Source organism: Brassica rapa, chromosome A09, assembly GCF_000309985.2.
Source record: "Brassica rapa cultivar Chiifu-401-42 chromosome A09, CAAS_Brap_v3.01, whole genome shotgun sequence".
In the NCBI taxonomy this organism is placed as follows: domain Eukaryota; kingdom Viridiplantae; phylum Streptophyta; class Magnoliopsida; order Brassicales; family Brassicaceae; genus Brassica; species Brassica rapa.
Window position 1 is genome coordinate 8,575,236 of NC_024803.2, and position 12,989 is coordinate 8,588,224.

At 29.9% G+C, this 12,989-nt stretch overlaps 1 protein-coding gene and 1 long non-coding RNA gene across 3 annotated transcripts; both read right to left on the reverse strand.

Annotated features, from left to right (window-relative positions):
• Window positions 1–897: 897 nt before the first annotated feature.
• Window positions 898–8,290, reverse strand: LOC103838130 (late embryogenesis abundant protein At1g64065). Of its 2 annotated transcripts, XM_033279487.1 has the most exons (3): window positions 5,796–8,290; window positions 4,207–5,706; window positions 898–4,130 (listed from the first exon to the last, which is right to left on the reverse strand). In XM_033279487.1, the coding sequence occupies exon 3, from the start codon at window positions 1,715–1,717 to the stop codon at window positions 1,070–1,072; it is 648 nt and encodes a 215-aa protein (XP_033135378.1). In that variant the 5' UTR covers window positions 1,718–4,130; window positions 4,207–5,706; window positions 5,796–8,290; the 3' UTR covers window positions 898–1,069. The 2 variants fall into 2 exon arrangements, with proteins under 2 accessions (XP_033135378.1, XP_033135377.1); XM_033279486.1 differs by having other exon boundaries at window positions 898–5,706.
• A 2,674-nt stretch (window positions 8,291–10,964) lies between these two features.
• On the reverse strand, window positions 10,965–11,483 carry LOC117128038. The gene is made up of 2 exons (XR_004451161.1): window positions 11,323–11,483; window positions 10,965–11,233 (listed from the first exon to the last, which is right to left on the reverse strand). It is a non-coding gene; the product is annotated as an uncharacterized LOC117128038 (long non-coding RNA).
• Between the last annotated feature and the right edge of the window lie 1,506 nt (window positions 11,484–12,989).

Genomic DNA, 12,989 nt, shown 5'->3' on the forward strand with positions numbered 1-12,989 from the left:
AGCTATATCAAATACTGGGGAAGTCTCATTTACTCCACCGTTAATGTATTTGTTATTGAGAAAATAATATAATCATTTTTAGGTATGTGCGTTTTTGCCTCAATCCAAAGTACCTACTTAAACCTGAACCGGAAAAACCGAAACCGAATCCGAACTGTTATACAAAAATATCTTTATGGGATTTATGAGCTTATTACTTTGGTGTTTGGTTATAATCCGAATCGAACCGAAATCCAAACTAGGATCCGAAGATATCCGAAATTAGTTAAATATGTTAATGTTTTTATATATTTTAAGATGATTTAGATATTTTAGAGTATTCAAAATATTTTTTAGTTTATTTTAACTGTTATTTTAAATATGTTTTAGTTAATTTAGATAGTTTAACTAATTTTTAATTAGATTTGTAAACAATTTATATATTTTGAACAAAATTTGTCAGTTTTTGAGATTTAAAAATAGATTTTTGGACGATTTTGAATATTGGTTACATCCGATCCGAACCGAATCCGAAAGGAACCAAAGCGAATCTGATCCGATAATTAGTAAAATCCGAATGGTACTTATGAGCATAACACGAAAATCCAAATCATCCGGACCGAAACCGAACGGTCCACCGAACGCTATGCCTAATCATTTTATTATCGCGCTAACCTTTTTACAATTCCTATGAATTTCGCAAACAAAAATATTCCTCTTCATATACAAAGACTAAAATTACAATATCGCAAAGACACATAACAACAAAGAAATCTTCTTAACCGGAGTACTAATCATATTAAGAGGATGTAATGCCATGTGTATGTGGCTATGTGCATGTCTGTGTCAAAATGTGGGGTATTAGTACTAAACAATGGGAAAGTATTCTTAATGTGCATTTATTCTACCATTAACGTATTGAGAAAATAATTTATCATTTTCCTAACGCGCTAACCTTTTAGTTATGAATTTTCGTAAACAAAAGTATTTCATATACAAAGAGTCAAAGACCATGAATATATCGCAAAACAGACAAAACAACAAAGAATAGTAATATCCTGAACCGGATAACAAAACCGATCAATATCTACTAATCACATAACAAATTTTGAATAAACCGGCCGTTTAAATTAAGTCTCATGGTGCAACTCATCACACCAATTTTCCATTTTCTCCTTCCCATCACTCTAATCCTTCCCCTAACCTCAGCAACACTTGTCAGTTCCAAAAACCCAGACCTCAAATCCGAATCCAAACCCCTCGTATTCAATAACCGAAACGAACCGATCTCAGCCTCAATCCCGGTTACTCTAACCGTCTTATGAGCCTCTACCCGTCTCCCGCCAATCGTCGTCTCTCCCACAACTCCATGATCAGCGTAAACAATTCTCAACGAACTATCCTCGAACTCGAAAGCTCCAAAGTTCGAATTTCGAATCGAGATATCGCTCACTAGCGTCGCGTTGAAGTAAGGGCTCGATGAGTTGCCGCTGAATAGGAGATCTCTTGTGGATATAGATACGGTCTCGATCTCTGGTTTTAAGATATGGAGAAAGATTATGGAGAGGATGAGGCAGACTGCGAAGACGATGACGATGATTGTTAAGGAGTAGACGAGACAGTTTCCTGGAGGATCTTCTGTTTTCCGACGCCAGATTTTTGGTCCGTTCTGTTGTTCTTCGTCGCTCCGGCCGTAAATTTCCGTCGGTGCTAACGTCATACGATCTTCATCAGCCATTTTTTTATTGGTGTTGTGATCAGAGGAGGAAGAAGAAGAAGAGAGGAGTTAATGGGGGAAGTGTGTGGTTAGTTTGGTTCATTTTGGCGGTTAAAAGAGGGATTTTAGTGGGCTTTGGTGGGACACGTGGCGAGATCGTGATGGGTTAAGAAGATTCCTCATATAATATTACGCGGTATTTTGGGTGAACGTGCTATTTCCCCATGATAACTATCGTATAGCATCAGATATCCACCAAACTATGACCTCGTACTAAATATCCATGAATTGAATATTGAAAACGTATTTTCCCCCGAATTAAAAGTTAAAATTTTATTTCTCCCCAAACCGATAGTTTCAAATTTAATTATACATGAACTATGGTTTAAATCGGTTTACAGTTTACCCAACAATATTAACCAGTTAAACCATTTTTAAAAAAAATTTATTAAACCAAATTTGTTGAACCAAAAAAAGAAATAATTAAACCAGACCCGTGATCCATTGCTCTCTTCTTCTTAACCCGACAACAACCCTTACCTCTCTCTCTCTCTCTCTACAATCTCGCAGATTACTCCACTGCAATAGCCCAACAGCTCAAACACACACAGCTCCATTAAACCTGTTCAGAGGCGCTCTCTCCGACTCAGCTGCATCCGCTGAACAAGCTCCGTTTAAACCCGATCTAAAATGCTCTTTCTGCCTCCTCTGCATCCGCCGTCGTAGAATCATCCTTTCTACGGAGACATGCTCTCTCCGTCTCCTCTTTGCAACCTGTTTGTCTTCACATTTCGTCATAGAAACAAACTGGAAAAAAAAATGCTGACTTGATTTTAGATTCTAAGAATATATCACATTTCTGTTTCTCTGCACAAACCAGACTCCAAGTTTATCAATTCTGACGCTTAACTATTCATCAAAAAAGTTCATCATCTTCAATGGTAAAGTTTCATACTTTGCGAGGATGAATAAACAAACAAGCTGGATAATCCTCACCTAGTGATCACACAAATCCGAAGAATTAATGATGAAACCATTCTTCAAATAATTTGCGATTATTTACAAAACTTGTCTTATAGATCATAACTACATTAAATAAAAAGCTTGAAGCTGCATAATCCCCAACCAATTAAAAAGATCCGTTCCAAACTTTACATATTATAAGGATTCAATTTCTCCACGTAAAGATGATGGTGGTGGTGCTCCGGAAGGAAAATAATTTTTGGAGGTGAGATGTTGAAGAGAAGGAGACGATGATGGTGAAGGAGGAGGAGGAGGTGCCATCATCTCTCGCTAGTTTTTTTCTCGGGTTAAGAAGAAGAGTGCAATGGGTCACGGGTCTGGTTTAATTATTTCTTTTTTTTTTAGTTCAACAAATTTGGTTTAATTAAAATTAGAATTTTTTTTGGTTTAACTGGTTAATATTGTTGGGTAAACTGTAAACCGATTTAAACCATAGTTCATGTATAAATAAATTTGAAACTATCGGTTTAGGGAGAAATAAGATTGTAACTTTTAATTCGGGGAGAAATACGTTTTTAATATACAATACGAGGTCATAGTTTGGTGGATATCTGATGCTATACGATAGTTATCATGGGGAAATAGCACGTTCACTAAATGCCTGCGAAAATATTGAGTTTTCGCTAAATGCTCTATTCATATGATCTTTACTATTGTTTTAAAATTTTTACTCACATTCTATATTTTCATTAATGTATATTAAACTCTATTTCCTTGTACATGTGCATCGTTTTAATTTTTTTATCTATTAATTTAGTAAAACTCACAATACTCTCTAAATTGGTGGACTAACCACTATAAAATCGTTATTCTCTAGATAAACGTAGATAGCAAAGGTTCCAAACTTCTTTGAACTTCATCATATGTTAGTGCAGTATTCAACCATGCATTAAAACATTATTTTCATATTTTCAAATTTTTCTCGAAATTTATATGTTAAATCCTACGAAAATATTAAGTTTTTCTGTAAATGCTCTATACATTGAAGTCTATGATATTTAGTGTTGTTTTAAAATTTCTAGACACATTGTACATTTGTATTAATGTATATTAAACTCTCTTTCATGGTACATGTACATCATTTTAATTTTTTATCAATTAATTTAGTAAAACTCACAATACTCCCTAAATTGGTGGATTAACCACTATAAAATCGCTATTCTCTAGATAAATGGAGACAATTTTTTTTTGTCGACAACATTACAGACTCATATTGACTCTGTAAACCACACCGGGAGATATTGATCCATGTGAACGACGAAAGACGTTTGTTTCCTGACACTGCGTGCTAGGTTATCCGCCTTTGTATTTTGCGTTCTTGGTACATGTATGATCTCTGATCGTGTGAAGCTCTCTTTCAGACTCTTGATATCTTCCAAATAACTTGCAAAAGCTGGCCACTCTTCTGGTTCTGAAACCATCTTCACCAATTGAAAACAATCCGTTGCAAACTTAACCTGGAATTGACGTAAATTCTTCATACATACCATTGCCCATAGTAGCGCCTCCATCTCTGCATGCAAGGGAGTTAAAGAAGCCCTTACATTCCTGGCTCCCATTAGACCTTCAAAACCTTCTAAAGTACTGAACCAACCCTGACCAGAGAACATATCCCCCTCTTTCCATGATCCATCTGTAAAACACCATCTTCCAGGAATTGACGGCAGAGATGCCTGAACCTGTGTTCCCGTGTTCTTGTCCTTCAAAATATGTGCCTCTGCCCAGAGTGTGGATTCCGTTTCTGCCAACTTAAGAGTGTCCCTAGGGTCCATATCCAGATTACTAAAAACCTTATTATTTCTTTCTTTCCAAATGTACCAAAATATCCAAGCAAAGTGATGATCCTCCATCGGTGGAGCAACTCTCCAGAAAAGGTGATCCATGTTTGTAAATATAGAGCTTGTTGGGAAAATAATTAGATTTGTTGGTATCTTTGACAGTGCCCAAACCTGAATTGCTGGAGGACACTAAAAAAACACATGGTTAATCGACTCCTCATCCGCTCCACATCTTGCACAACATATATCTCCTTGGATCCCTCGCGCCTGCAAATTCTTCTTAACTGCAACACACCCTAAAACCAATTGCCAAAGAAAATGTTTTATTTTTGGTGGGCACCTTAGTTTCCAACAAAATGCCTTCAAAACATCAACTGTAGCTCCAATTAATACTGGTGATCTTTCCCTATCCGGGTAAATCTTCTCTACTTGATATTGATTTAACCGTAAATTTCCTATTATTTGTGAAATGCCATCCTTTCCTATCAACCATCTGGTTTCTGCTCAGTGGTATGCTCTCTATGATTTTACATCCTCTTTGAACTTCATAATATGTTAGTGCATGATGCTATTATGCATTAAAATAGTATTGTCATATTTTCTGATTTTTTTCAAAATCTATGTGTTACCTAACCCCTGCAAAAATATTGAATTTTTCGGTAAATGCTCTCTATATTTTCGGAAAAATGAATATTTTATTTTTAAATGAATATTTTTACTTTTCACTTAATTACATTTACGGATTTTTTATTAGTTTGCTTTTTCACTTCATTTATTGTTGCATGAGATATATATGTAACGTTAATTGTTCTTCACGTGTTTTCCCTTCCATATTTTACAGTTCTATGTCATGCTGGATGGTTACATTATTAATATATACTATACTTTTATTAATGTTTTTTTAGAAAAGACATGCAACTGTGACTAATGTTTTCTCGAGATTAATCAAAGTAACTTCAATTTAATAACATTTTATATTTTTTTTTGTAAAAGCATTTAATGTATTATTGGTAGTATTATTTCATTTCATGCGAGATATAATATCTAATGATATTATTTAATATTTTATTAAATGTTCAGCACAACAACAAGTGCCACCAACACAGTCTCCCCTTATCGGACCCTTTTTGGTATAACAAAACGGCGTACACACTCCTTTGTCGTCACATGGACCATAGCATAGATTATATGCTTTTTTTACTCCGAAATCTTTTCGAATAATAAGAAATAATAAAATATTAAAATTATGCAGGAATGAAGACTTTAGCATAACTAAAAATTAAATTTTAATGTAGTACCTGAAACAATATCGGTGCAGCGAACAATTGACGTCGCGAAAAAAATAGTGAAAACAAATGCGATTAATATATATTTTTTGGAGAGAATCATTTTGTAGGATGTTTTATAAATTGTTTGAGAGTTCTATTATATTTTAGATTGATATATATATATATATATATATACACATATAAACATAAACTTGCATTAATTATATTTTTGTAAATAAAATCTTTCAATTAATTTTCTGAGATTATAGTCAAAGTAATATAAAAGTGCATGGTTCATTTACCTAAGCATATAAACACAAACTTGCATTAATTATATTTTCGTAAGGAAATCTTTCAATTAATTTTATGAGATTATAGTCAAAATAATATAAAAGTGCATGATTCATTTACCTAAGCATATAAATTAAACTTGCATTATTTATATTTTTGTAAGAAAATCTTTCAATTAATTTTCTGAGATTATAGTCAAAATAATATAAAAGTGCATGATTCATTTACCTAAGCATATCAATCTACATAAAAACATAAACTTGTGTTAATTATATTTTTCTAAAGAAACTTTTTCAATTAATTTTTGAAGATTATAATCAAAATAATATAAAAGTGCATGATTCATTTACCTAAGCATATAAACATAAACTTGCATTAATTATATTTTTGTAAGGAAAATCTTTCAATTAATTTTCTGAGATTATATTCAAAATAATATAAAAGTGTATGATTGATTTACCTCAGAAAAAAATGAATATTTTCACTTAATTACATTTACATTCACTTATTAGTTTTCTTTTTTCACTTCATTTATTTTTGTATGAGACATATATATGTAACGTTAATTTTGCATGTTCTTTGTGTGTTTTCCCTTCCACATATATATATATCATTCTTTTTTTTTGGTAAACTTTTATATATCATTCTTGTCATCTTACAATTTTTTATTTTCTTTTGACTTCATGAAATCTCTCTCACATATATATATCCATTGATTATCAATACTTATAATAACATTAAACTTTAATAAACTTTATTTACATCATTGTTTCTCTCGATCTACTCACTCAAATCCATAAAAATAGTTGTAATTAAAAATACAAAAGGTCATTCTGTGTTTTGAGATTTGTCTGAAGGAATGGAGGAAAGCCCTATTTTTTTTTCTCCTAGGAAGACGACGCTTACGAAACTAAAAAAAACAATAGATTTCAATTGGGTCTTTTCTTTGATTTTTATGATGAAGCCCATTAGATATTAACCTATACTCGTTATTAAACAGTTTTAAACATAATTTTTTTTTAATACATAGAAATTTAGTGGGATCCACATGCTGAGGTGGATAGGCTGAGAATTGAGTAAAAACTCATCTATTATAATATATACTATATCGCATTTCGCTACGTTCTTCATCGATGCGAGAGCCGAGATATCCGTTGCCGAGAGTCGTTTTAGACTTTACATTGCAGCAGACGTCCTGTGTCTACTGCACAGACAGCCCACGCCGGCCAAAATCACCCGAACAGTCCACGGAATGGGTCAGCATGCTGAGTCCAAGAACAGGTTTCGAGAGTGTTTTCCAAAAAGAATTCTTGCGATCAATTTAGTATCATCTATGCATTGTCTACTCTCGAATATATAAATATATATATTTTAAAACAATTAAAACTTGTTTCCAATTTATGTAAAGAATATTATTTTTTTGAATGAGTAAAGATTTAAGGATGATTATTGTTTTAAGAACAATAACTTGTTATTCCTGAACAATTAAATATTTTAATATTTAGTGGTATAGTTTAAACTTGGGTCTCTAGTCAAAAAACAAAACTTGTTTCCAATTTATGTAAATAATATTATTTTTTTGAATGAGCAAAGATTTAAGGATGATTATTGGCAAATAAATGTTTGAGATTTTTTTTTTTTTTGAGATTCTACTGCTATAATAGTTTAAGGGTTTTTGAAAAATTACTAATTAATTGTTATTGATTAGAAGATTTTCAAATTTCATCAAATTTTTTTATTTATTTATGATAATAGTTTTTCATTCTATTTTAACAAAATTTAACGTTATTAAAATATAATTTACTTTTTTTATTCATAAGATTCAACTTTCAAAATATTTTGGCAATTAAAATAATTGATGTAAGATTTGAATTCCGCTATGTAATTTGTTATTTGAATATCACAACAACAAATTACATAGCGGTAGAGTTTAGGATTTTTTAGCTTTCAGTTTTGAGATTATTTTTTAGTGTTTAGGGTTGGAAGAGTTTTAGGGTTAGATGGGATTTATGGTTAGGTCTATGTAGGGTTTTAAGGTTAGGTTTAGGCAGGGTTTAGGGTTAGCTTGGTTTAGGTTAGGTAGGGTTTAGGGTTAGAAAGGGTTAGGGTTAGGCAGGGTTTAGGGTTAGGCAGGGTTTAGGGTAAGTAGGGTTTAGGGTTAGGTATGGTTTAGGGTTAGTAGGGTTTAGGGTTAGGTAGGGTTTAGGGTTGGTAGTGTTTAGGGTTAGGTTTAGGGTTACGTAGGGTTTAGGGTTAGGTAGGGTTCAGGGTTAGGTAGGGTTTAGGGTAGGTAGGATTTAGGGTTAGGTAGGGTTTAGGGTTAGTAGGGTTTAGGGGTTTAGGGTTAGAAATTTTTTAGGGTTAGGTAGGGTTTAGGTTAGGTAGTGTTTAGGTTAGGTAGGGTTTAGGGTTAATAGGGTTTAGGGTTAGGGTTAGGTAGGGTTTAGAATTAGGTAGGGTTAGCAGGGTTTAGGGTTAGAAAAGGTTTAGGGTTAGTAGGGTTTAGGGTTTGTAGGATTTAGGGCTAGAAATGGTTTAGGGTTAGGTAGGGTTTAGGGTTAGGGAGGGTTTGAAGGGGTTTAGGGTTAGGTAGGGTTTAGGGTTAGGTAGGGTTTAGGGTTAGGTAGGGTTTAAGGTCAGTATAGTTTAGGGTTATGTAGGGTTTAGGGCTAGAAAGGGTTTAGGGTTAGGTAGGGTTTAGGTTAGGTAGGGTTAGTAGGGTTTAGAGTTAAGTAGTGTTAGGGTTAGGTAGGGTTTAGGTAGGGTTTAGGGTTAGGGTTAGGGTTAGGTTTTAGGTAGAGTTTTATGGTTAGGTAGGGTTTAGGGTTTGGTAGGGTTCAGGGTGAAATAGGGATTAGGGTTAGGTAGGGTTTACGTTTAGGGTTAGGTAGGTTTACGGTTAGATAGGTTTAGGGTTTAGGTAGTAGGAAGGGTTTAGGGATTAGGGTTAGGTTTATGTAGGGTTTAGAGTTAGGTAGGATTTAGGGTTTAGATAGTAGGAAAGGTTTAGCGTTTGGTTTAGGTTGGGTTTAGGGTTTGGTTTATAATAATGCTTAGGATTATAGGGTTTAGGGTCTGTTTGTTTTTTTGTTTATGCATTTAGTGCTGAGTTTTTTGGATAAAATTTTATATTAATATTATTGATTCATAATTTTTCTTAAAATGTTAAAAAATTCAACGTGATTTTTAATGTTCTTAAAACAAAGTATGTATTTCTTATTAAGTTTTTTGTGACAATAAATTGAATATATCTTAGATTACAAATCATAAATATTCTCAGTTTTGTACATTTTGTTCTTCAAGTTATTGTTACTCTTTTTTCCTTTTACATATTTCTCTTAATATTTATGTATGCATCCATAGATATTTACTTTCATAAAGTTTTTGGTGTATGTTTAAAAATAAAAATTTGTAAAGGTTTTTAAATCATATTAATATAATATTCAACACACTACTGTTGACTATTTATATACTTAAAATTCTCAAGTAGGTAATTGCAAATTTACTGAACTCATAGATTCGTTGCGACTTTTTAAATTATCACAGGATGAGGTACATATGGTAAAGATTGCTTTGATGATAATATATCATCCATATCGTAATGTGTGTTTTTTTGTTTTATCTACTATGTATTAAGAAATAATTAACACATTCAATAATATTAAAAAGTAAAACGCCCTGTCAATTGTTCATAGTATAGGCCCAAAGTTAAACTCAAGTCGAGCCAAAGAAATAAAACCCAGAGACACGTGTCGGCTTGTCAGAGAGTGACTTTCCACGTGGATAGCTTATGAGAGACGCAAACATATTTATATATATATAGATTAATTTCTAAAATAAATTTTAAAATAACTTAATATTATATTTTTTATTATATAATTAAAAATTATTTGATTAATATTTAATTATATAATTTATGTTTTTAACATTTTACTAAAATACTTTTTCAAATAACAATACAATATATATATAGAAATTATCTTTTTTAATTATAATTTTTAGATTTTGGATAATTCAATATTCTATTTTTAATTATATAATTAATCATTTTATTTAATTAATATTTAGTTATAGTATTTATGTTTTTAAATTTTTACTTAAAGACTTTTTCAGATAACAATATAATATATAGAGATGTTATCTCTTTTTTAAATTATATTTTCAGATTTTGGATAATTCTTACTCTTCTTAATATTAATCAATTATCTAATCAAAATCAACTAAAATTTCGTTTTTATTTTTTAATTTATTTATACATTTTATTCATTAAGTGTTAAACAATATTAACCACTCTAACTTTCATCGTGAGAGCTCCATTGCGAAAATTTACTTTGCAAATAATATTTTTTTAATTATAAAATTAAAAAAATTGTTTGACTGATATTTAATTATATAATTTATGTTTTTAACGTTTTACTAAAATACTTTTTCAGATAACAATACAATATATATAGAAATTATCTTTTTAATTATATTTTAAGATTTTGGATAATTCAGTATTCTATTTTTAATTATATAATTATTAATTTTATTTAATTAATATTTATTTATAGAATTTATGTTTTTAATTTTTTACTTAAAGACTTTTTCAGATAGCAATACAATATATACATAAATTATCTCTTTTTTAAATGATATTTTCAGATTTTGGATAATTCTAACTATTTTTAATATTAATCAATTATCTAATCAAAATCAATTAAAATTTCGTTTTTATTTTTTAATTTATTTATACATTTTATTCATTAAGGGTATAAACGATATTAACCACTCTAACTTTCAACGTGAGAGCTACATTGCGAAAATTTACTTCGCAAATAATAGTATAGATATTTACTATACTTTTATTAATGTTTTTTTAGAAAAGACATGCAACTTTGACTAATGTTTTCTTGAGGTTAATCAAAGTAACTTCAATTTGATAACATTTTATATTTTTTTTGTAAAAGCATTTTATGTATTATTGGTAATATTATTTCATTTCATACAAGATATAATATCTAATGATATTATTTAATATTTTATTTAGTGTTCATCACAACAACAAAGGCCAAGATAACCTTTTCGTTTGCCAGCACAGTCTCCCCTTATCAGACCTTTTTTGGTATGACAATACGGCTCACACACTCCTTTGTCGTCACATGGACCATAGCACATATTATACTTTACTCCGAAATCTATTCGAATAGTAAGAAATAATAAAATATTAAAATTATGCAGGAATGAAGAATTTAGCATAACTAAAAATTAAATTTTAATGCAGTACCTGAAACAATATCGGTGCAGCGAACAATTGACGTCGCCAAAAAAAGAGTGAAAACAAATGCGATTAATATATATTTTTTGGAGAGACTCATTTTGTAGGATGTTTTATAAATTGTTTGAGAGTTTTATTATATTTTAGATTGATATATATATATATATATATATATATATATATATATATATATATATATATAAACATAAACTTGCATTAATTATATTTATGTAAAGAAAATCTTTCAATTAATTTTCTAAGATTATAGTCAAAATAATATAAAAGTGCATGATTCATTTACCTAAGCATATAAACTTGCATTAATTATATTTTTGTAAGGAAATCTTTCAATTAATTTTATGAGATTATAGTCAAAATAATATAAGAGTGCATGATTCATTTACCTAAGCATATAAACATAAACTTCCATTAATTATATTTTTGTAAGAAAATCTTTCAATTAATTTTCTGAGATTATAGTCAAAATAATATAAAAGTGCATGATTCATTTACCTAAGCATATCAATCTACGTAAAAACATAAACTTGTGTTAATTATATTTTCGAAAGAAAATATTACAATTAATTTTCTGAGATTATAGTCAAAATAATATAAAAGTGCATAATTCATTGACCTAAGCATATAAACATAAACTTGCATTAGTTATACTAGAGGTACAGCCTCCGCGCAAGCGCGGGGCCGGGTACATTATAGAAGGCGTTGTATAGTTTTGTGTACGGGATTTTGTCGTTTTATTTTTTAACTTTTGTTTTTCCATATTGTATATAATGGTGATGAATGGAATAGTGGAAAACACACAAATTGATTATGTTGATATCAGAATAACCGGTGATTTCTTATATGTTGATATTTTATATCTTATCTTCGTAATAAATTGATTTATCATTAGCGTTTTCGGTGTTTTCATGTTCAACGGATGAGGTTTATTGGGTTGGTTAGTGTCTACTGACATAGTTGCTAGTATATTATTTAAAATAGTGTAACAAGAAAGATTTAAATCATGTTTTAAAAAGTGAGAGAACTATATGAGCAATAATTTAATTTTAAAATTTTCCCCTAATTAATTTAAAAGGGAAAATTGTAATAAACTATTTTTCTCAAAATTTTATAATTCTAAAAAATTTAAATTAATATAAATTCCAAATCAGGTTTTAGCTATTTTACTGGACTTTGTTAAAAATGAGTTATGGTGGAGAAATAAAGTACAACAAATCAAATTATAGTGTTAAATAGCATCTATCTTATTAAAACTCAAGTACAAAATTGGAGTGTTTGGAGACTTGAATAGGACTTTTAAAAATTTGGAGTGTTTGGAAACATGTATTGCAGTCTTTTAAAAAAAAATATTTTTGTTTGAAAACAAGGATAGTAGTATTAAGAAAAAAAGTAATGGGCTTATGTTTTTTTTTTAAAATTGAAAGTTATCTAGGCCACTTTTAAAATATACCAAAATGGGTCAATCTAATTCCCTAAAATTTTTTTTCTAAACTAACCATAAAACAAAATTTAAACTTTATATACATATTTCAAATCAAAATAATAATTCAAATTTGATTTATATCAAAAATTGATTCAAAAATATACATATATTCAAAAATGGATTTTTACTAAACTATTTTTCAATAACCATTAGAAAAAAATATTGTCAATATATA

Bases quoted from the DNA above. Each gene is read 5' to 3' on its own strand.
- LOC103838130 (XM_033279487.1), bottom strand. From the start codon at position 1,717: ATGGCTGATGAAGATCGTATGACGTTAGCACCGACGGAAATTTACGGC.